The 21,521-nt window shown below is 34.2% G+C and overlaps 1 protein-coding gene across 3 annotated transcripts in view; it reads right to left on the bottom strand.

Moving 5' to 3' along the window:
• LOC118185996 (5'-3' exonuclease PLD3-like) overlaps positions 1-21,521 on the bottom strand; it is a 231,314-nt gene that overhangs the window by 184,365 nt on the left and 25,428 nt on the right. Inside the window, exon 1 of one of the 3 annotated variants that reach the window (XM_085823234.1) lies at positions 249-606. The exons of the other annotated variants lie outside the window; for them this stretch is intronic. Within the exon in view, the coding sequence (XP_085679360.1) occupies positions 249-326 (78 nt within the window). The 5' untranslated portion in view covers positions 327-606. Of the gene's footprint in view, positions 1-248; positions 607-21,521 lie in introns of those variants that run through there. 3 annotated transcript variants of the gene reach the window in all.

The following is a 21,521-nucleotide window of genomic DNA, read 5'->3' as shown; positions in this document are numbered from 1 at the left end:
AAAACTGGACAGTATATCGTTGACATAAATAAAGGTTGGTATTGAAAATCACATATTTAAAAGGATTACATTCGTAGAAGACCAAAATAGTCTGGAGATTTGAAGAAAGTTTCACTGCATATTAAAACTTTTCTTGCATTAAAAACATGTCACATGTGAAACCCGTTCGAAGCAATTTCAAAGATCTTTTAAATATCAATTTAATAATTTTATCGAATAATTAAATAAAAGAAAGTAATATTACTTACAGTCATCGAACGTCCATTTAAATAACTGGGAGAAACAGCGAGAGTCACGGTTATGTTGCAGGGATCTTGCTTCACCATCCTTCTGGGACAATATTCCTCGGAGAGCACATTACAGTTATCGGAATTACAAAATGTTTCTTGGACAAAGTAAATACGTTTTAGAATTTCACCGACACTTGAACACGCATCACGTTATTTATACATCACCAGTCTGGCCGTTCGAAGAAACATTTGAAGTGCTTTTAATGATAAATACACGAGGTTTAGAACTCACTTCTGTACACATTTAAGTAGCTTTTGGTTTCAAACACACAACAACAGAGCTTTTTAAAAGAGAATATCCAATTTTTGAAACTGAATCATCGATCTATATTTAATCTTTAGTGCTGCGTACGCGTGTGCGACTGATAAACATATTGTTTTTGATAACCATTCTATTTTCATATCAATACGATTAAAACATTTCAGACGATAACACTACAGATTTTGTTTACAAATGACCAACATTCTACGCGGAAATAAATTCTGCCCGTTAAAGCATATCACGGTTTCTTTAATTTAGAAAGATACAGATTTTATTCTCAATTTTCTGACCAAAACGTCAAAACAATACACTGCGCTATATTTGAGAATCATTTTGTCATAACCAAAATTAGATTGCACAGAATAATTCCAGTCCAAATAAATGAAATCAAGCTACTTTATAAATAGCCACATAGAAGTTATTTGAAGTAGGTCCTACTAACTATCACCGAATATATCTATTGAGTTTACTTTATAAATTTACATTGTTTAATAAATTATTTGTTGCAAGAAATGAACAGGAAAAACTGCTCAATTAAATTCATTTTTACATTTTAGGAAAACTTCAGCGAGCACCTGTAATTATGAATAATTAGTGCAACTTTTAATCGATTAGAAGAATCTTAAACTTTGAAACTTGAAACAGTACCACAGACTTCGTGGTTCGGATATCCTTGCAAAATTTTAAATATGAATCTTACTATTTCATGTAATAAATTGAAAGCCTGAAGCACAATCATTTTAGAGCACCGACGCAAAGTACCTTCAAATCAGTCTAGCTCTTCGATGGAAAACTTGTTTCAGAACGATAAAAATTAATTGAATCGTTTGCACTGAAGTAGTTAACCACTAAATTAGATCATCCAAGTTCTAAACAATGCACAGTTTAACTCCGAATGCTGGAGAATAACTAAAATAATATATATTACGATATTTCAGCAGGGTGTCTTAAAAAAACTCTTACGGAAGCATAAATACATACTTCGATGATAAATTCTGTATCAAGAATTCCAGATACTTCTGATTTCAGAAGCTATCTCAACGAGCGAAGAGCAACTATCGTCTGCAAAATGCTGACGCGCTTCTGAAACAATAGTGCTCATCGCCGAAGGTAAAAGAGGGTTACGTTGTAGATTTAGTACCTCGGTTTAGAAAAAAACCCAGAGGTTCAGGAATTTATCTGTCAGCACCAGAGCATCATTTATTTATTTTAGCAACTCCCTTGAGCCAACACCCTGGAACCATCAAACTTTCATCTCCATCGCGTTCGTAAAAGAATTTCTTTTCTGTTGTATATTTGTCCAAAGACGACTACGCGTGTATGAAACAATGGAATAGGAACAGCGCGCTGCAGCAATCTAATCAATAAATTGGTATGAAAAAGTCTGATGTGTACACCACATGATTTCCTTGTACGTAAAACTAAATTATACGCATTTCTTTTGCATTTAATTTAAATTTCTTTCCTCGAATTTCATTGCAGATATATTTCTCATTCAAGTAATTCAATTCTCACTTCGCACAAGGCAAAAATACACAAAATCTCAAAATACCTTCTTCAAAAATTAAAAGATATACGAGTAAAGCACTAAATGCAGTTAAAACAATTAAAAAAGCAATTTTTAGATTTCAAATTAGTTTGTTTCTAAGTAAAAACAACCCAATTTGGCCAGCGAGCAAGAAGGCAGGATTTTTCGGTGCACAAAACTGAAAGTTTACTTCTGTTTCCACTCGGCAAAAAGACACTAAAAGTGCAGAAATTGACTTAATTCCCTTTTCTGCCAAGTTTCAAATGTAAACAAATATGGCTGCTATGATAAAAAAATTAGGCTTAGCCGAACTTAAACAACTTTTAAATGGTTGATAATTCTACAACTATTGCATGCAAATTAACTAAAGCTATAGAAACCTTAACCAGGAGATAGGAACAAACATAATCCAATCATTTTTAAAACAAAAAATGCTCAATTTATCAATACATAAGAATAAACATAACTGAGCTTACGGAGCCGAGTAACAGAGTGGGTGTATATATATATATATATATATATATATATATATATATATGACGTCTTACGTATTAATCTAAAGTGGCAAAAGTTTTTCTTTCCTGGTTCGGCAATAAAAAATTATTTACGAATTGGTGTTGCTTGGAAAGAATGAACTAATTTCTTTCACACTGAAATGTTTTCATACATTTGGTCCTCAGGGTTACATAGAACTTAAAAATTTTGCTTTGGCAGCATCCCGCTTACTTTCAAATATGTGAAATACACTTAATGTCTTTGTCTTCTATAGAAAACTGTATGCATGTATTTATTTTTCTAGTTTGGAACATTATATGTCTTAATATACAGCTTGGAATAACGTTAAAATTCTCATTACTTTGTTAAAATATTCTGCCTATGTTTTTCTTCAAACTATCCTGTTTCATAATCGTTTATACGATATAAAACTGAATACTTTATTCAAAAACCTGTTTCCTGATTAGTTCATATTGTGCATTTATAGTAAAATGCATTCAATAAATTATGTATTTGCAAATACAATGTAATATTGCTCGGAATTTTTTGTGGTACTTATGAATAGACCACAGGTAAAACACTCAAAAAAAATGGGTGCTACTTTGATAGACGGTTGCACGGATTTTTGGCGATTTACTTTGGCGCAAGTGTTGGCGCGGTTTCACAATCATCAGCATCTTGAAAAATGCTGTTTTTACGTATTTTACGCATAGTAAAGTATTCGAAACTTTGAAAAAATTAATATCGTTAAAAATAATGGATTAATTTTTTGTTGAAACCGTTGTTTTTTAAGATGCCTGGCAAATGTAAATAACTAAATTTACTAAGAGTATAAAACACTAAAGTAAGGTTAAATTATTACTTTCACGTAGCACAGAAATAGAATAAAAATACCGCTATAAAAACATTGCTCCAACGTTTAATTGGATTAAAATATTATGTAAATTGAATATCGAATTAAAAACCATCATACCAACGTCTAAAGGAATTAAAATATTACTTAAATTCAAATACTTTAAAATAAGTAAATAAGAACGCTTCGTACACTAGAGCTAAAATGACAGCAATTAGTTTATTGTCGGTAAAAAGAAAGGAGGAATGTCTAATACTTTTTTTACCTCTACAGAGGTTATTTCTTCCACCGTGACCACAATACCATATACGGCCGTCCTCAGAATCGGCTCTTCTAACGATCTTCATCTGTGATCCACATTTCTCGCACTTCATTGAAGAAGCAATTAGCGAGGTTTCCTCCAAAAATTTAAAATAAATTTCCTCTGACCCTTGTAGCAATTTATAAATAAATCTTTGATTAGGAAAGCCAGGTTGGCCAAAATAAGGTCTCAATGGACAATCTTTTTGATTCCGATTCCAACAATTCTTGGTACTTACCAATAACAACATTAATCTTTGAAAGGGCGGACATATCCGTTTCCTATGAAATCTAAGAAATTCGAAGAGATGAATAATAAAATTTTAAAATGGCACGGTAATGCACAAGATTCAGTAACCAATCAGGGAGCTGATTACATTACGCCTAGAATTAAAATTATTTAACTATTTAAAAAAATGCAAAATTAAATTGTATTATAATATTTAACAGCCATAAATAATGTTTAAAAACATTAGATTAAATTTATCGATATTAAAACCAATTACTTTTAAAGCAAGGTGAAGTCATCCACAACATAAATTATACAAAATATCATAAACAATAAAAAAAAAATTCAAATAAAAATTGCAAAATTAAATTGATTTTTAATATTTAGAAACCATAAATAATAATTTAAACACAGAATTTATGCATAATAAAACGCATTATTTTTTAAATAAAATGAAAACAAAGTATCGGTTACAGTAAACAACTTATTCAGCAATGGGTTCACCATAAGTCACTCGAAAAAAAAAAAAAAAAAAAAAAAAAATCGCCAAAATCCGTGTAACCGTCTACCAAAGTAGCACCAAAAAAATGTAAGTACATATTTTTCTTTTACTTTATAACTATATACGTCAATCTTTATTAAAAAATTAATATACTGTTTTCAAAAATTGCTGAGTTATTTATTGCCACATATGTTTTAATGTTAAATAATTATATCCTATAAAACTTATTTTAAAGTATTTGAATTTAAGTAATATTTTAATTCTTTTAAACTTTATGTTTTTAATTCGATATTCAGTTTAAGTAATGTTTTAATCCAATTAAACGTTGGCGCAATGTTTTTATAGCTGTGTTTTTATTCTATTTCTTTGCTATATGAAAGCAATAATTTAACCTTACTTTAGTATTTTATACTCTTAGTAAATGTATTTATTTACATTTGCAAGCCATCTTAAAAAACAACGTTTTCAATAAAAGAATTAATCTATTATTTTTAACGATATTTATTTTTTTAAAGTTTCGAATACGTAAAGTTTTCTATGCATAAAACACGTAAAAAGAGCATTTTTCAAGATGGCTGACGAATGTAAAAACCGCGCCATTAATTGCACCAATGTAAATTGCCAAAAATCCGTGCAACCGTCTACCAAAGTAGCACTTCGATCTGAATCATTTGATTTGCAAAGGATTTTATAAAATGACCTGAAAAATTATTGTTCATATTTCTTATTTTTATCAATCTACTTATGAATCGGCGAAAGGAAATTGCTTGCATTAGCTTCTTAAATAATTAAATTTACTAGGAAACGTCTGAAATATAAATTTCCAGTAAGTACATAATAACAATTGCCCTACATTTCTTTTTATGTTTTTACGTAAAGGCAGCTAAGGAGACTAGAAATAATTATCAGTTTGCAGAATCTTTTACTAACAATAATGGTTTGCTCTTCTCAAGGCGGTTCGCACAGTCCACCCCTACAAAATCCCTAGAGAAGCAATGATGTAATCAATACAGGGCGTGTGCTGAGTAAATTGGCGATAAGAATGTACATTTGCATTGTTACTTTACTGTCACCAAAATAGGTGTGTCAAACTGAATCTCGACGCTTAACTATACTGCATTACACATTTATATAAAAGTTGCCTGTTGTAATGTCTGAAAAAGGCTTCCCTTCAAAGTTAAATGTTTTAACGGTAGAACTACAATAATATGAGGTATATTTCGGAATGAGAACCAGAATACAGTAAATATCCCAAAATCAGAAATCTGGACAAGCTGTGACCATAAAGCATCCGGATATATAGAAATCAGAATAATAATGTTACCTTTTCTTCTGTATATAAAATATGCATTTCTGTAGCGAAATTTTATTTTTAGCCCAGAACGGCTATTAATTTCGTTGTGGCATTTTGCGTTGAAAACTTTAAGTATCGGTTCCTTTTCAAACTGTTGCCACCCAATATTAGAGCCCAGTATATATTTAAAGAAATTAAATAATGAAGAATCTGCTTAAATGTATGTATGTTTCTCGTTTGGAATTTGTTCCATTATCGATTTCATATTTTGTAAAACTTTACGAATTTTTGATTAAGAAACTCAATGATTTCAAAACGAGCAATGGCAACACTTTACGTGGGGGGGGGGAGATTTTTATCTCTATCGCGAGAGACTGTGTATCGGAAATTCTAAAGATAGGCTCATTTTAAAATTACTTTGCGATATTGCTATTGAATTGAATTTTATGGTTTAAGTGCGAAGAACAGGATATTTAATTTATAAAGGTAACGCACGAAACGTTAAAAAAACGCCCCTTTGGACGTAATTTAAAATCTGAAACATTTCAGATATTTTTTTTATTCATTATTTATAGGCAACCGGTTTTGCTTCATTTAAGTTGTCCCCACAAGTGGCAATGAAATAAAGGTGCATTTCGCTTTGAATTATTAATATGTTTAATTTATACTAGGCGCCAATCGCTTGCGGAGCCCAAAACTTTTGACTTGACCTGAGTGTTCTGTTATCTCTCAGTACCGAATTTGCGACCATTCATCGCCGTCACTGCTATACTCTGTAACACAAGCAGGATAGAGCAGAGAGTAGATGGTTTCTGCCAGGAAGATAACACACTGTGAGGCTAAGGCCAGGTCAGTGGTCTTCCTTGGTGGCGCTCACTCACTCACTCACTCTGTAACACACACGTACTGTCATCACAGTTTTGAGAGTGAAATTACGATGTACATATGTTACTTCCATTAATGTAGGCTGTTTATTTATCACTCCGTTCTTTTTTCTAGTGTTATTTTAGATTTTGTACATACTGGTACGAAATGTCCAGTCGCGGTAAGATAGCGCTTTATCGCAGAGCGGTTTTAGGGTTGCCAGAAAATGGCAAGGAAATGCAGGGTTCCTAGATTTGGCCCGAAATCCCCCATTAGACGATATTTGACAGCAAAATTGGCGATATGCGACAGACGGAATGAGAATATTCTAGAAGGAATTCTTACCTGTTTATCCCAGAATGTTCTCGAATGCAGGTTGAAAAAGTTACATGAAAGCCCTGCCTGTACATGGAGTAGCTGTGCATCGTCAGTGTATTTTGAATTGTATCGTGGAGAGTATGGAGAGTACGTTGAGTTCAGTAGTAGTGTCTTGAGCTCCGAGAGCGACCGAACCGAGTCGGGAGCTGTACTTTAGTGCTTTGCCGTGAAACTATCTTCACCGTTATAGCCTGATAGCCTGAAGGCTGTGTTGCTGATTGTTTCAGCGTGCTTGTCGTAGTTTTTCGACAGCTGTAAACGATTCTTTGGAACTCGTCTGTGTAATACTGAAGAATAAATTGTGTTTTGATTCTTCGTCAAGTGTTGTCATCAAGCATTCAAGATCCAGGAACCCGTAGAACGCAACAATATTATAAAGTTCTGGTTAATTGACATGTCCTTGGCACTAGAAACTAGAATAGTGTCTAACCACTATTCACTGTTCTCCTTACAACTATAAAATATTATTCCGAAGAAAAGATAAAATACCCTTTTATTCACTCCACTAACTCTTTAGTCACTTCAAGAAATGCTAACAGACGGCCTCTTCTCGGGTTTCCAGGAAAGCCTCCACTTGGGCTTTAGCTTAAGATAGGAAATAAGCTACTAAACTAATTCTAACTAGCTAAACTTTAGCCGAAGCTATACTAAGGTAACTAACCGAGCTGGTCCGTTATTAAAACTCACCGGCGAATACTAACAGGTACCTAAGACTGCGGAAGTACATAGTAAGACAAGAACGTGGTCAGAAGGCAGAACACGCTCTACTGAGAGCTTCTGAGCTCTTCAACGGAAGTGGCTGAACTCCCCATTAAATACTGGTTCTACTTCATTTACATAAAATGAGATACTAAAATCTCATTCTGGCAGGGAGTTGTAGGTGCAAAACAAGAATCTAAAGGAATGGGTTTCAAAGTTATAAATAACTATTAGAAAATTAAAATAATCAGTACAATATTTGACATAATTTCATATTTCGTAGTTTTCTTCATTATGGTCTCAGAAATGACGCTTTTTAACAGAGCTGGGAACATATAACATTCTCAGCTAGAAACAGAAACATAACTTCAGTGCCGAATTCAATAAATTAAAAAAAAAAAAAAAAAAAAAAAAAAAAAAAAGAGCTTATTACTGTGTTTACTCGAGTAAAAGTCGTACGTTTTTTGCACATTTTTCATTGTGGAAGTTAGCTGCGAGTATTAAGCGGGAAAATGTACTACACAATATTGTAGACTTTTGACGAATTTTTTTGTTTCAAAACGGGGGTGTGACTATCTCGCGAGTAAACACGGTAATCCCTGAAGAGCATTAAAGTATGTGAAAGCAATGAATAATGATATAAAAGTTAATATATTAATGGTTATTGATATTTGGGTTTAAAAGTTTCAAAATAAAACTTTGCTTTCATAAAAAGAGGGAAACCTAAACTAGGAACTGCAAAGAATAAAGCTAAAATTTATTTTAAGTATTTGAGCTATTTTTCAGCGGTTAAGATTTTTACAGGAGGATTACAGAAGCATTTAACTACTAAGGATAAGCAAACATAGAGTTACAAAAAGCTGTTTATTTCACATATTTGAAACTCAGCTTTCAACTGAAACAAAAACTTCAAATTATCGAATGCCGTGCGTACTATTTTTTACGAAATCGTCAAATTTTCTAGTAGCACCATCTGGTGGGCATGAGAACAATTCGTAATATATTCCGCTAATAATATCAATAGTAATATTGCAGTAACCTGCTAGAAGTTCTACATTTATTTTCAGTCCCCCCCCTTCAGTCAAACTGCAGTATTTCGTAAAAGTAATTCCTTTAAAATAGTCAAGAAAAACTCGGAGCGTGCAAAGAGTGAATTCCTGAACTGTAAATTATCACAGAAAATTTATAAAGACCTTATTTACTCTGCTTCGAGATTTAATTTTCAGCAATTTAATTTTTAGTTTATATTTCAAGTATTATTAGTCAATTTCGAATAGTTTTAGGATGAAACAAAGCTTAAGAGAGTAGCTGCGCTCTGGAAGTTGGGTTATTTATTATTTCAACTTGCTTCATATTTAATTAATTTTATGAAAACATAAGTATTTTAATAAAAGCTTTTTTTTCCCCCTCCACTATTCCCAGGAAAAAGGTCTTTAGCCCAAAGGACGTTAGCACAGAAGGGCTATTGATTTCAAAACGGCATTTTGCGTCGATTCACTTTTCAAACTGTTGCCACCAAATCGCCATGTATTATATTTAAAGAAACTAATTAATGAAGAATCTGCATGAATGTTTCTCGCATTGTGAAGAAACAACGGTACCTAGAGCGAACTGTTCGGGAATAATCGCTAGTTCCGATGCTTCAGTAACGAGTCTAAAAAAGAGTTAAATTACCCTTTTATTCAATTCAAAATATTTACAGATGGCCCCTCTCGGGCTTACAGGAAGCCTCCACTTGGCTACCTGTAAGCCCGAGAGGGGCCATACTTAAGACAGAAAATTAGAAACTAATCTAATGCTAACTAACTGAAACCAACCAAAGCTGCACAGAAATAACTAACAGAGTTGGCCTTTATAGAATATCACCCTGATAGAATATCAATACTAGCAGGCACGTAACAATACGGCTGAACGTAGTGACATCAGCTTAAAGCAACGACGTGGCCAGAAGGCAGAACACGCTCTATTGAGATCTTCTTAGTTCTTCTTCTGAATTGACAGACACTTCAACGTAAATGCTGGTTCTAACTCATTTACATTAAACACGATCCTGAAAACTCATTTTGGCAAGGAATTGTAGGTGGAATATCGGGAATTATTCAAAAACAAGTAATACAAAAAAATATTTTAATTCCTACTTAGGCCAACAAGTAAAAATTTTTAAAATACGAAACAAATTAAATACAAAAAAAAAATTAATTAAAAATGTTAAACATTTTTAATATGTGAAAAATAAAAAAGTGTATTTGAACTTGAGTGGATGAATAAAATGTATATTATTAACAATTGAAAATTAATTATTAAATAAAAAAATTTAAGTTAATTCCTACTTAGGTCAACGAAGAAAAATTTTAAAAATACAAACAAATTTTTTTAATTTTTAATTAAAAAGATTTTATATTACGCTCAAAGGGCGCTTTATTTTAACGTTTCGTATGTTACCTATATTTATTAAATATCACGTTCTTCGCACTTAAACCATAAAATTCAGTTCAACAGCAATATCACAAAATAATTTAAAGAGCGTGTATCTTTAGAATCTCGGATACAAGTCTCCGGGGGCTGAAGATAAAAAGCCCACCAGCGGCCGAGCGGTAAAGTCGCTGAACACTGATAGTTCGGTCCGAGGTTGGAATCCCGCGAACGGGCTGGCTGCGTGGGTGTTTTCGTGGTTTTCCCCATGTGTAACGTGTATACGAGCCAGTTTCTCTTAGAAAGTCCTCCACGAAGGCATCCCTCCCCTTAGGCAGATAGCCCTAGTGTGCTTTGCCATAATTAAATACACCACCACCACAACACCTGAAGATAAAAATGTTTTTTTTTTTTTATTTTCTTCTGTACAGTGTTGCCATGGCTCACTTTGAAATCGTTGAGTTTCTTAATCTAAAACTCACAAATGCTTTACAAAATATGAAATCGATAATAAAACAAATTCCAAATTTGGGCTTCCAAATGCCCAGATTCGGGTGGAAACGTACGTTATTCAAAGTTGGATGGCTGTAGGTACTGTTGTTTTATCACAATGCGAGAAACATGCATACATTTACGCAGGTTCTTCATTATTTAATTTCTTTAAATATAATACAGGGCTCTAATATTGGGTTGCAACAATTTGAAAAGTGAAACGCCAGACACGAAATTTTGCCAAAACGCACTTAATAGTCCTTCTGGGAAATTTTTCCCTTTGGGCTAGGAAAAAAAATAGCTATTAGAAAATTTAAATAAACGCCTATAAACTTTTAGATGTTTTTGAATCTGAAATACTCTGTTTTCTCAAAGCATATGACGTATATGCAGGGAAATTATTTTTAAAAATGTTTAGTTGAGTTTAGGCTAAGTCATTATCTTTCGTCTATATCTGAAGAGAAAAACATTACCTTTTAATAACGTACCTAATGTAGGTCACGTGTTTCAGCTGCATTAGTACACGCGAGACGGAAGTTGCTGTCGATAAAATTCAAATTAATACATTCCGCCTGATGGGAAGCAGATTCCACTGCTCTAGAACTGAACTAACTATTCCAAGGTAAAAGGCAACGAAAAAAAAAATCAATGTTCCGTGACACATTTATAAATATTTTATTTTCCTGGTCAACGGCATTAATATATATTATTGCAATCATCACAAACTAATGTCCTAAGACAAGCAGAATGTATATCATTGCAGAAACGCCGTTTGGCATCGGGTGCGCAATTCGGTAAGACAATCTTTTTGCTATTCTTTTTACTTTCTAGTAAGAGATTATTAAGAGGCTATTGCTAATTTAAATTATAATTTATGTATTTTTTATCTTTATTACATATATTTTCACAATCGTTGGTCGTAGTCATATACTTCCAATCACAGATGATGTTTAAATGACGAAATTTTGGCAATGTCAAATTAATAAAATAATAATTCTCTATTCCTCAACTCATTTTTTGGAAAGTTTTATACTCAGTATGAAAAAAAAAAAAAAAAAAAATAAAGTTACATAAAATTTGACTAACCCCCAGGCTAAAAAATTGACCGGGATATTAATTTCAAAATCTGCAGTTCTTGATGTCATTTTCGACTTGCCTCGAGGGGCCGGTTATTTAAGTTAGAATTTCTCGACAAAATAAGTTCAAATGAAGTGCAGGAAAAAATGTGTATAATTTATTAACTCGTACAAGGAAGTAATATGATGGCCACATCAGATTCACATAAAAGTTATGTGTGTTTTTACTTGCTCAATTAAATGAACAAGTAAAAACATGCATAACTTTTATGAATGCTTTTACTTGTTTATTTAATTAGCTACCCAAATCTTCTGTATCAATGCAAGAAATAGAAATGCTGTTAAAAGGTATGTCTTTCCCAAGGTTCTGAGTATTCTTGCAGCCAAAACCTACCATAGAAAATGCGTAAACGTATATTACACAACACGAAAAGCGCAACATCCAATTATTGTTTACGTCTTACAGCGTAAAGTGTGTGTAATAATAATAAATGTGTGTAATGTAATAAATAACTGAATTCAGTTTCAAATATTTGTTAATCCAATATGTTGATGCTATATTTTATACAGGCTTCTGGAAAATGATTTCAAAATGTATGAACGACAGCGTAGAAGATTTGTCAGGTAATCTTTAAACCTATTATTTCTAAATTCTAGCAAAAACACTGTAAAGTACATTTTAATTTTATAAAGTTATTTTAATTTGAAAGACTTTTACTGTCAATTCTTGTTTCCACTTACAACTCTCTACCAGAATGAGCTTCTAGAATCGCATTGAATGCAAATGAGTTAGAAGAAGTATTTAAGGAAGGCTTAGCTTACTTCCATAGAGAGTGCTAGGAGTTCTAAGTGGGGTGCGTTTGGCTTCTGACTAAGTCACTCTTGAATTTATTATGCTCGGGCGTATTGTACGTGCATGTTGATAACCGCCCGGTAGGTTAATTTAAGGGCCAACTACGTTAGATAATTGGGTCTAGCTTCAGCTAAATCTCATTTAGTTAATGTTAGTTTAGTTTCTTATTCTGAGTTTATAAGGTATTTCTCCCACCTTCTTGGCGTAGCTTCGTGGTGTGGTGGTCTGCACACTGGACCGGTATTCCAGAGATCCGCGGTTTGATTCCCAGTAAAAGCGTTGCTAATTTTTCATCTTGCCTGCTTCCAATAAACCTAATTTTCTCTACAAGTGGCGCCCGAACTAATAGGTTGTTTGATGATGATTCTCCTTACCCAGGATTTGGCGATTGGGTCGCCTAAAAACCCCAGTCGCTGTTTAAAAGAGGGAGTATATAAGGTATTTCTCTCACCTTCTCGGCGTGCCTTCGTGATGTGTTGGTCTGCACATGGGGCCGGTATTCCAGAGGTCCGCGGTTCGATTCCCGGACAAGGCGTTGCTAATTTTTCATCTTGCCTGATTCCAAAAATATACAAGTTATGTCTCTACAAGTTAAAGCCCGATCCTGTAAGCCTAAGTAGGGACCGACTGTTATTCTTATTTGAGTGAGTAAAGGGGTAATTTAACCCTTCTCGAGTCTACGTATTAGTTGCTTTGAACTCAACGATAAGACCCTACCTACATAGTTCACTAGGTTCCTCGACGTTTAATCACAGACAAAAGGCGAGGGACCCTATAACGATTTCCAAAACGATTTAATCGAGCTGAATATATTCATTGAGATAGCAAATAAAAACTGAAAGAATATATGAAGGTAATATTTTTTTTTAATATTATGCCCAAAGGGGCATTTTTTAACGTTTTGATTGTTACCTTTTATTTAATAAATATCATATTCTACGCACTTAAATCATAAAATTCAATTCAACAGCAGTTTAGCAAAATAACTTTAAAATGAGCCTATCTTTAGAATTTCCGATACACAGTCTCGCGAACCGGAGATAATTCCCCTCCCCCCCCCACGTAAAGTGTTGCCATTGCTCGTTTTGAAATCATTGAGTTTCTTAATCAAAAACAAATGCTTTACAAAATACGAAATAGATAATAAAACAATTTCCAAAATTGGGCTTCCAGATGCCCATATTCCGCTAGAGACGTGCGCTATTCAAAATTGGATGGCTCTAGGTACCGCTGTTTTATCATAATGCGAGAAACTTACATACATTCATGCAGATTCTTCATTATTTAATTTCTTTAAATAATAGGCTCTAATATTCGGTGGCAACAATTTGAAAAGTGATTCAGTGTTTTAAAGTTTTCGACTCAAAATCCCAAAACGATATTAATAGCCCCTTTGGGCTCAAAATGGTTGTATGTATTGATTTCATCATCATAACTTCGAAATATTTTATAGTTTTTTTATTTATTACCGTTTCTTTCTGGTGAGTTTTGAAAATATTCCTCCCTTGATAAATCAGACGTCTATAAAGCAACCGAGTTTTAAAGAATCAAAACATGAATGATATGACGAGTGAGCATTTCAAGCTGCTTTATATAGAGAGAGAATATAGGGAACGAGATAAAACTTTTACAAATAGAAAACAGATAGATTTTCTTCTTTGCGAATCTTCGCATCCTGTCAGTGAGATAAAAGGTGTCGTGACGCAAAACATTAGAGGATTGGTAAAGTCTCGGAAGATCAGACAGATAGAAGTTTTAAAAAAAAGGAATGAAAAAGCATGCAAAAATTCACCGCGTATGGAATGAAAAAAAAGAAGAACATGTAATATGAGTTAATGCTATAGCTATATTATGCACTTCTTGGTCCAAATGACTTTCAGTGACACAAGCTTGGCACAAAGAGTTGCTAGATTGAAAATTTCAGAATTGCAGTTTTTTCCATTTACAATATTGCTTTGTAGAGACATTAAGTTATTTCGAAGCAGGAGAGGTGAAAAATGAGCAATGCCCTCGCCGGGACTCGAACCACAGACTTCTCGAATACGCGCCGAGTGGGTTGACCACTACACCACGAAGGCATGCTAAGAAGATGGGAGAAATACCTTATATACTCCCCCTTTTAAAGGGCGACTGGGGATCAGGGTATTCAATCGCCAAATCCTGGTGGTAGAGAATCATCATCCACTATCGTTCTTTTAGTTCGGGCCCCACTGTAGAGACATTAGGTTATTCGAAGCAGGACAGATGAAAAATGAGCAGTGCCGCCGGGAATCGAACCATGGACCTTTCGAATACGCCCCGAGCGTGCTGACCACTACACCACGAAGGCATGCTAAGAAGGCAGGAGAAATACCTTATAGCTCTTAAAGTCTTAAATTGCATATAATTAGAAAAGTGATCAAAATGCAAAACTTATTTCTAATTTCGATAAAATACAGCGAAATTTGTTTCTTTAAATATACCAAAATGCAGTGAGGTGGACAGTTTTCCTCATCCTAAAATTTCTCCAATTAGATGAAAATATTACGAATTTTAAAACAAGAAAGGGACTGATTATTCAGTACCATTTATTTTATGGCACAGTGCTGTTGCCATAAAATAAATGGTATATAAAATGGTATATAAAGAATATAAAAGCTAGTTTATATTTCTACAACCAGAATAATTTTCAAATATCAGTCTACGAATCAAAGCCACTCAGTCCACATTATTCTCTATAAATAAATAGCTCATAATTTTTCATCATTTCTACTGGAAAAATGTAACGCGATCATTTTCTAAATATTAAAGGTCATGCATATCAGAGATAAAGCAAGATTCTTTTCATGAAAATAAACAATTATCTTCATTTCGTGATACGATTTTAATGATAAGGAGTGATAAATTGAGGCTCCGTAATGTGAATAATGAAATTTCTTCGATTACGATCATTTATGATTAAGTTTGACATGAACGCAATAACTGGAAAATATCTATATCATGATATAAAACTGCCATTATAAACCTATTACTTTGATATTGCAATGAAGACAGCATTCCATTTTCAGCTAAGTGGTATTTACTGCGTTTAATATCCTCTTACGGAATTCTTATTTCGTATACATGTTAAAAGACAGAGAAAATATCGATTAATCATTTCACTAGTCTGTAGTTTATACGTTGTTCTAAATTATTTTAGTGCTGTACTAACATGACCAGCTAAAAATTCATATACTGCCTTCGCCGTTTCTTACGCTCATTTTTGCATTAAGGAACCACTGATATAGATTTAATTATGTTATGGAATAGAGATAATATCGATTAATTATTTCACCAGTCTGCAGTTTACACATTGCTCTGAACTATTTCGTTCCCGTATTGAAATGACCAGATAAAATAAGGATAAGACCAGATAAAAGGGCCGAAGTGGGAATAACTTGTTTGGATATCACTTGGTAACTACTAATCAAAATTTCAACTGCTTTGAACGCGAATGTTTTGTTTGACAATTAAGCACTAAAAGAAATGCGTGTATTAAAATTTCGAGCCAATCTATCAAGTTTGTAACCAACCTTAAATACTTGGCAATTGTCATAAAAAAATATAGTCTTTCGTGGATTCTTCATCTCAGGCAAATTAAATTAAGGATAGCTCAACTACAAAACTCAATAATAAATATCGCACAACCGTCTCTGCAGAATTTCTTAAAACCTGGATAAAAACAATCTCAGAGAGAATCATTCTGTACGCAGCCTCAATCTGGAGGAAAAACTTACCCCAAAAGAAAGAAAACTGTCAATACAATTTCATCGTAAGCAATTGCTATTCCTTACAAGAGCTTATCGTACTTTCCCAAACCCTAGCCTTACAAGAAACCTCTGGAGTACCGCCCTTGGACTTACTAGTTGAAAGGCAAGCTATCATATCTAACGCCTGGAGACTCCAGAAATCGCAACTTCTGTGGGGCTATTTATATTCTCCAGAAGACACCAATTGTCTATGACACACCGTTGTCTGAAGACATGTGGCATCCAACAGTTTTCGATATTCCGGATACAGTTCATTTAAAGCAAAACAATCGGAACTGTAAATATAAGATATTTTAATGGTATTTTAATTTTTAAACGGAACATGGCACTGGGCTTTGCCTGACGGTAGATACTCACCAGACATGCTCATGGCGAACAAGATTAGAAGCAGGCAATTCAGTTTACGAAGCCAAATAGATTCAATGAGGAAAGGAACAAGACTAGCCGCAGCCTCGTATGCCAATAAATATTCAGTCTCAATCTTTTCATTCTGCCTCTGGCTTAACGGCGTTCTGTAACTTCAGTTTGGTTCGTAAGGTACAGCAACAATTGTTAAATTTTCATTCCTCAGATCGTCCTGAACTTTTCTGATTCCCGCACACGTGGGAACTCAGGGAAATGAAATAGCTGACCATTTAGCGAAAGAAGCAGCTATGCCCAGATATGCACAAAAGACGCAAGTCCCACTATCGATTTCGCACCTCAAACCTCCACATGGCAATCTTCGATGCAGCAATGGCAAGCAAGATGAAAAAAACAGCTTTTAACTGGAAGAAGAACCTACAAAATGGTTCCAAAAGTATCGACTAATTTGCTGGGCAAAACGAGTTGGATAACGTGGTTCCTCACTGCATATGGTCCTTTTCTGACCTATCTTCATAGTTTTCAAATTAGTGAAACAGATCTATGTGACTGTGGCAAATTGGGAGATCCAAAACATTATACCTTTGCATGCCCGAAAACTAAAGAATTCCACGTCAATAAACCAGCTGATGCAAATTGGTCAGCCTTGGCTAAGTGCCTTTCTAAAAAGCAGAATTAAACGAGCAAAGTTAGCAACGACTCTGATACACTGCCGTGAGCTTTACCGTGCGGTGTCACAACAGCATAATGTTCGCTAGTTGCTAGTTACAGATAGAGATCTAACGTATAATGAGCAAATAAATACTGGAATCTGTAAATTATACAATAACTGCGATAAATTCAGTGATGCAACAATCGTACACATATGACTTGGCATTAACCTTTAACATATTTTTTAATAAAGCTCTTTCTTCTTTTATAATTTTTTCTTCATCTTCTTCATGTTTTCTCTTATATATATATATATATATATAATGATTCCAAATATGTAGATGAAAACGTTGAAACTTTTAACAGGTTTCGATATTGCGTAGATGGCCAAGAAGACCGTAGTGGCTTGAAGATAGAGCCGAGTGGAAAAACATGATGACGCATTTAGCACAACTGTGCTTGAAGAATCACAATCTTTTTTTTTTTTTTTTTTTTTTTTGTTTTTCCGTATATCAAATCATCCTTTTGCAGAAAAGATATTTCTTAATTATAGTAGAATACAATGAGTTCCATTACTTAAGCAAATAAGCAGCAGCTTAGAAAAGTAGCGTGTTTCTAGCACGAAACCGTAAGTGAAAGAGAGAGCTGCAACCCAGAGGAAGAGATGGAATCCATAGTTTCAATTCGAGTTAAAGAAAGTTTTGGTTTACAATTATTTTGATGGGACAAGAGGTATCTGCATTAAAACGTCACGTAACATAGAAATATATGAAATTTGGAAGAACAGATGAATTTAGGGGGGGACAGCACCTAATTTATAATGTTAATTTTGAGGTCGCCAATTATTTTTTTTAAAGCAGCCATCGTATTTTGTTATATCTTAAATATATATATATATGTAATAATAAAATTCCATAGTCAAAAATACACTTAAAATTCTAACTGTATGTTCTTTTCATTTCTTAATGGCGACGGTCTCTTATTTGAAAGTATGTGGAATTAAATCCACAGCCCCGTAGTCAAGTTGTTTTTCCCGCCTTTTCTACACGTACAGTTATAGAATGTTCTGGAGATATTTAAAGCGAACTGGAATGGCTGACGTCATTTCTTGGAGGCTCCGCCTTTTCAGAGGCTATAAAAGGACTCGCAAAGGAATATCGGGGTCTTTTCTTTAATGTAACGATGCAGTAAACTTCATACAAAAAGTTATTAGTAATTCTTTTTATTTACTCCGGAAATATGATTTTTGTAACTGCTATTTCTCCTGACCAAAAATAAATGGATCCTGTTTTTTAAACTTATCGTCTGATAATTTAAGCTACGACTACATCTATGATTCTTCACCAAGCTATTTATTCCGGACAAAAGCTAGTACATCATATATATATATATATATATATATATATACTTCCTTCAAACACTGAATGTTGCAATATGCTAAACGGACAGCGCGTAGCATAAAAAATCATTGTGAATAATGTAAAAGCCTAAAGAAGCACGAAGTTGTGCGACATGTAATGTCGAAAACAGTATAATTATGTGTAATCTGCAATGCCAGAAGTTATCACTGCGAATAATGAATGTAATAGTCTAACGAAGCATGAACTTGTGCACCATGGAATATTTTATGTAATTTAAGAGTATGTAACCTGCGGGATGACTTTAAGCGTTAAGCACCACGGCCTTAGGCCGAATGTCATCTCGAAGGCGGAAAGGCAACGAGAAATAACTTTTGTAAGTTAATGTGACCGTTTATGCAAAAATGGAAAAAATCGAGTGTGCTGTCATTCTATACCTGTTTTTGAAAGGTAATACGACTACTCAGATTAAAGAGAAGTTGGACACAGTGTACGGGGTCTCTGCACCATCGTTTACTGCTGAGAAATTTTGGGTAGCTGAATTTAAATTAATTCGTACCAGTCTGGGTGACGATGAACGTTCAGGACAGCCAAAAACTGCAACAGCTGACGTAAACATCGCAAAAATCCACCAAATGTTGCTGGAAGACCGTCCAATCAAGGTTAGAGAGATAGCAGAAGCTATTAGCATGTCCAAAGAACGTGTTTTCCACATATCGAACCAAGATTTAGACAGGCGCAAGCTGGCTGCACGTTGGGAACGGCGTTTACTCACTTTGGACCAAAAACGTGTCCGAAGGAACATTTGCACCTTTCTATTGGCGCAATAAATCGGAGTTTCTTCGACTATTAATTGCTCTCGATGAAACCTGGATTCATCATTACATCCCAGAAACAAAAACACAGTCAAAACACTGGACTGCGATGCGAGAATCGGCTCCAAAAAAGGCAAAGAACTGTTTCTTCTGTTGGGAAAGGGATGGCAACAGTTTTCTGAAACAGCCATGGGATTGTCTCAATAGTGTAACTTGAAAAGAAAAAAGACCATTATCGGAGCATACTATGTAACGTTACTTGACAAGCTGAAGGCAGAAATTTCGGAAAAACGGCCACATTTGGAAAAAAAAAAAAAATGTTTCCCCATGACAATGCTCCATCTCCAACATCGGCGGCTGCAATGGCGGAAATCCGTGAATTACGATTTGAACTGCTTGACAACCCACCCTATTCGCCAGACCTGGCACCAAGTGTCTTCCTTCCCCCAAGCTAAAAGAAGCACTTGAAGGACAAAGATATGAGGAGACTTTGCAGAGAAAGATCCCACATATTATTCGGGCGGTTTAAAAGGATGGGAACATCGCTGGAAGAAATGTAAGGACTTACAAGGAGACTATGTCGAAAATTAAAGGTAATTTTGGAGGGAAAAAATATCTTTTTTCTTTGTTATATCGGAAACATTTCAGACAGCTTACGCATTATTGTCACAAATAACATAGTTTTCTTATGTTTCTCACTGTTATCCAGAGTTTTAATACTTCAGTCATGTATTCAACGAATATATATTCAACAACGAAATATTCCAAAATTGCTACTTTTTTCTGTCACAGACAAATTCTAATGGGGGGGAGCGGGGAGTTCTTAAAATTTCTCATGATACAGTTACGCATTCAAATATTATTATCAACTAATTTTAGAGTGTAGTTGATTATAAGAATAAAATAGATTACTTTCTCTTTTCCTTCTTCGAGCCCGCTACCTTGTGACAGGCAATGAGTAACTGCAAATACAATTTACTAATTGCTCTTTCCTAAAAAAACTGTAGGAAAAGAACAGCATTTCTTATTTATTACCAGAATTAGAAATGTTATATTTTGCATGACAGACGCAGAAGCTAAAAGCTTTTCGCAGAATTAGATCTATTTTTGGTTCTTATTCCATTAGCAAATAAAACTCAATTGTTGTTTCTCGAGTTGGTTTATTAATGCAATGTATGTTTTGTTCCTTATTTGCGATATGAATCTCTATGCTGAATTTCTTTCTTTTTTTTTTTTTTTTTTTTTTTTTTTTTTTATAACTTAACACTACTAAACACCTCTTGAAGAATATGTCTCAGGTATTTGCTGTGAAGGCAAACTCACTAAAATAACTCCATATTTTATCGACATATATTATACATCTCATAACATATTTATCATACCTAATTTCGCTGCTTTTATATACTATTAGAGTACTATAAAGTATTTCACCCGCTTTCCTAGCGTGCCTTCATGGTGTAGTGGTTCTGCACACTGGGCCGGTATTACAGAGATCCGTGGTTCGATTCCCGGCGCGGGCGTTTGCTCATTTTTCATCTTGTCTGCTTCCAAAAAATACCTAATGTCTCTACAGTGGCGCCGGACCTAAAACGATGAGGATTCTCCACACACAGGATTTAGCGAATGGGTCCCCTAAACCCCAGTCGCCCTTTTAAAAGGGGAGTATATAAGGTATCTCTCCCGCTTTCCTAGCGTGCCTTCGTGTAGTGGTTTTGCACGCTGCGCCGGTATTCCAGAGGTCCGTGGTTCGATTCCCGGCGAAGGCGGTTGCTAATTTTTCATTTCTCCGGCTTTTCCAATGAACCTAATGTCTCTACAGTACATAAAATAACATATAATATGCGTATTTAGTATAATATATTTTTTATAAAATAATGTTAGAGTTTGATTTTTTAGAGGCTTGTTGCTGCTCTTTAGTTCATGTAGGAAGTAAAGGAAGTATTGTGTGGCGAAAAATTTCAGGTATAGTATCTCAACGAAAATGCTCATTTCGATTGCTCTCGAAACCACTTGAACGAT

The sequence above is a fragment of the Stegodyphus dumicola genome, chromosome 9, assembly GCF_044657685.1.
Source record: "Stegodyphus dumicola isolate Sdum_Otavi_A_Nest chromosome 9, ASM4465768v1".
In the NCBI taxonomy this organism is placed as follows: domain Eukaryota; kingdom Metazoa; phylum Arthropoda; class Arachnida; order Araneae; family Eresidae; genus Stegodyphus; species Stegodyphus dumicola.
Note: the sequence above shows the minus strand (reverse complement) of the source record. Positions and strands in the feature narration are given on the sequence as shown.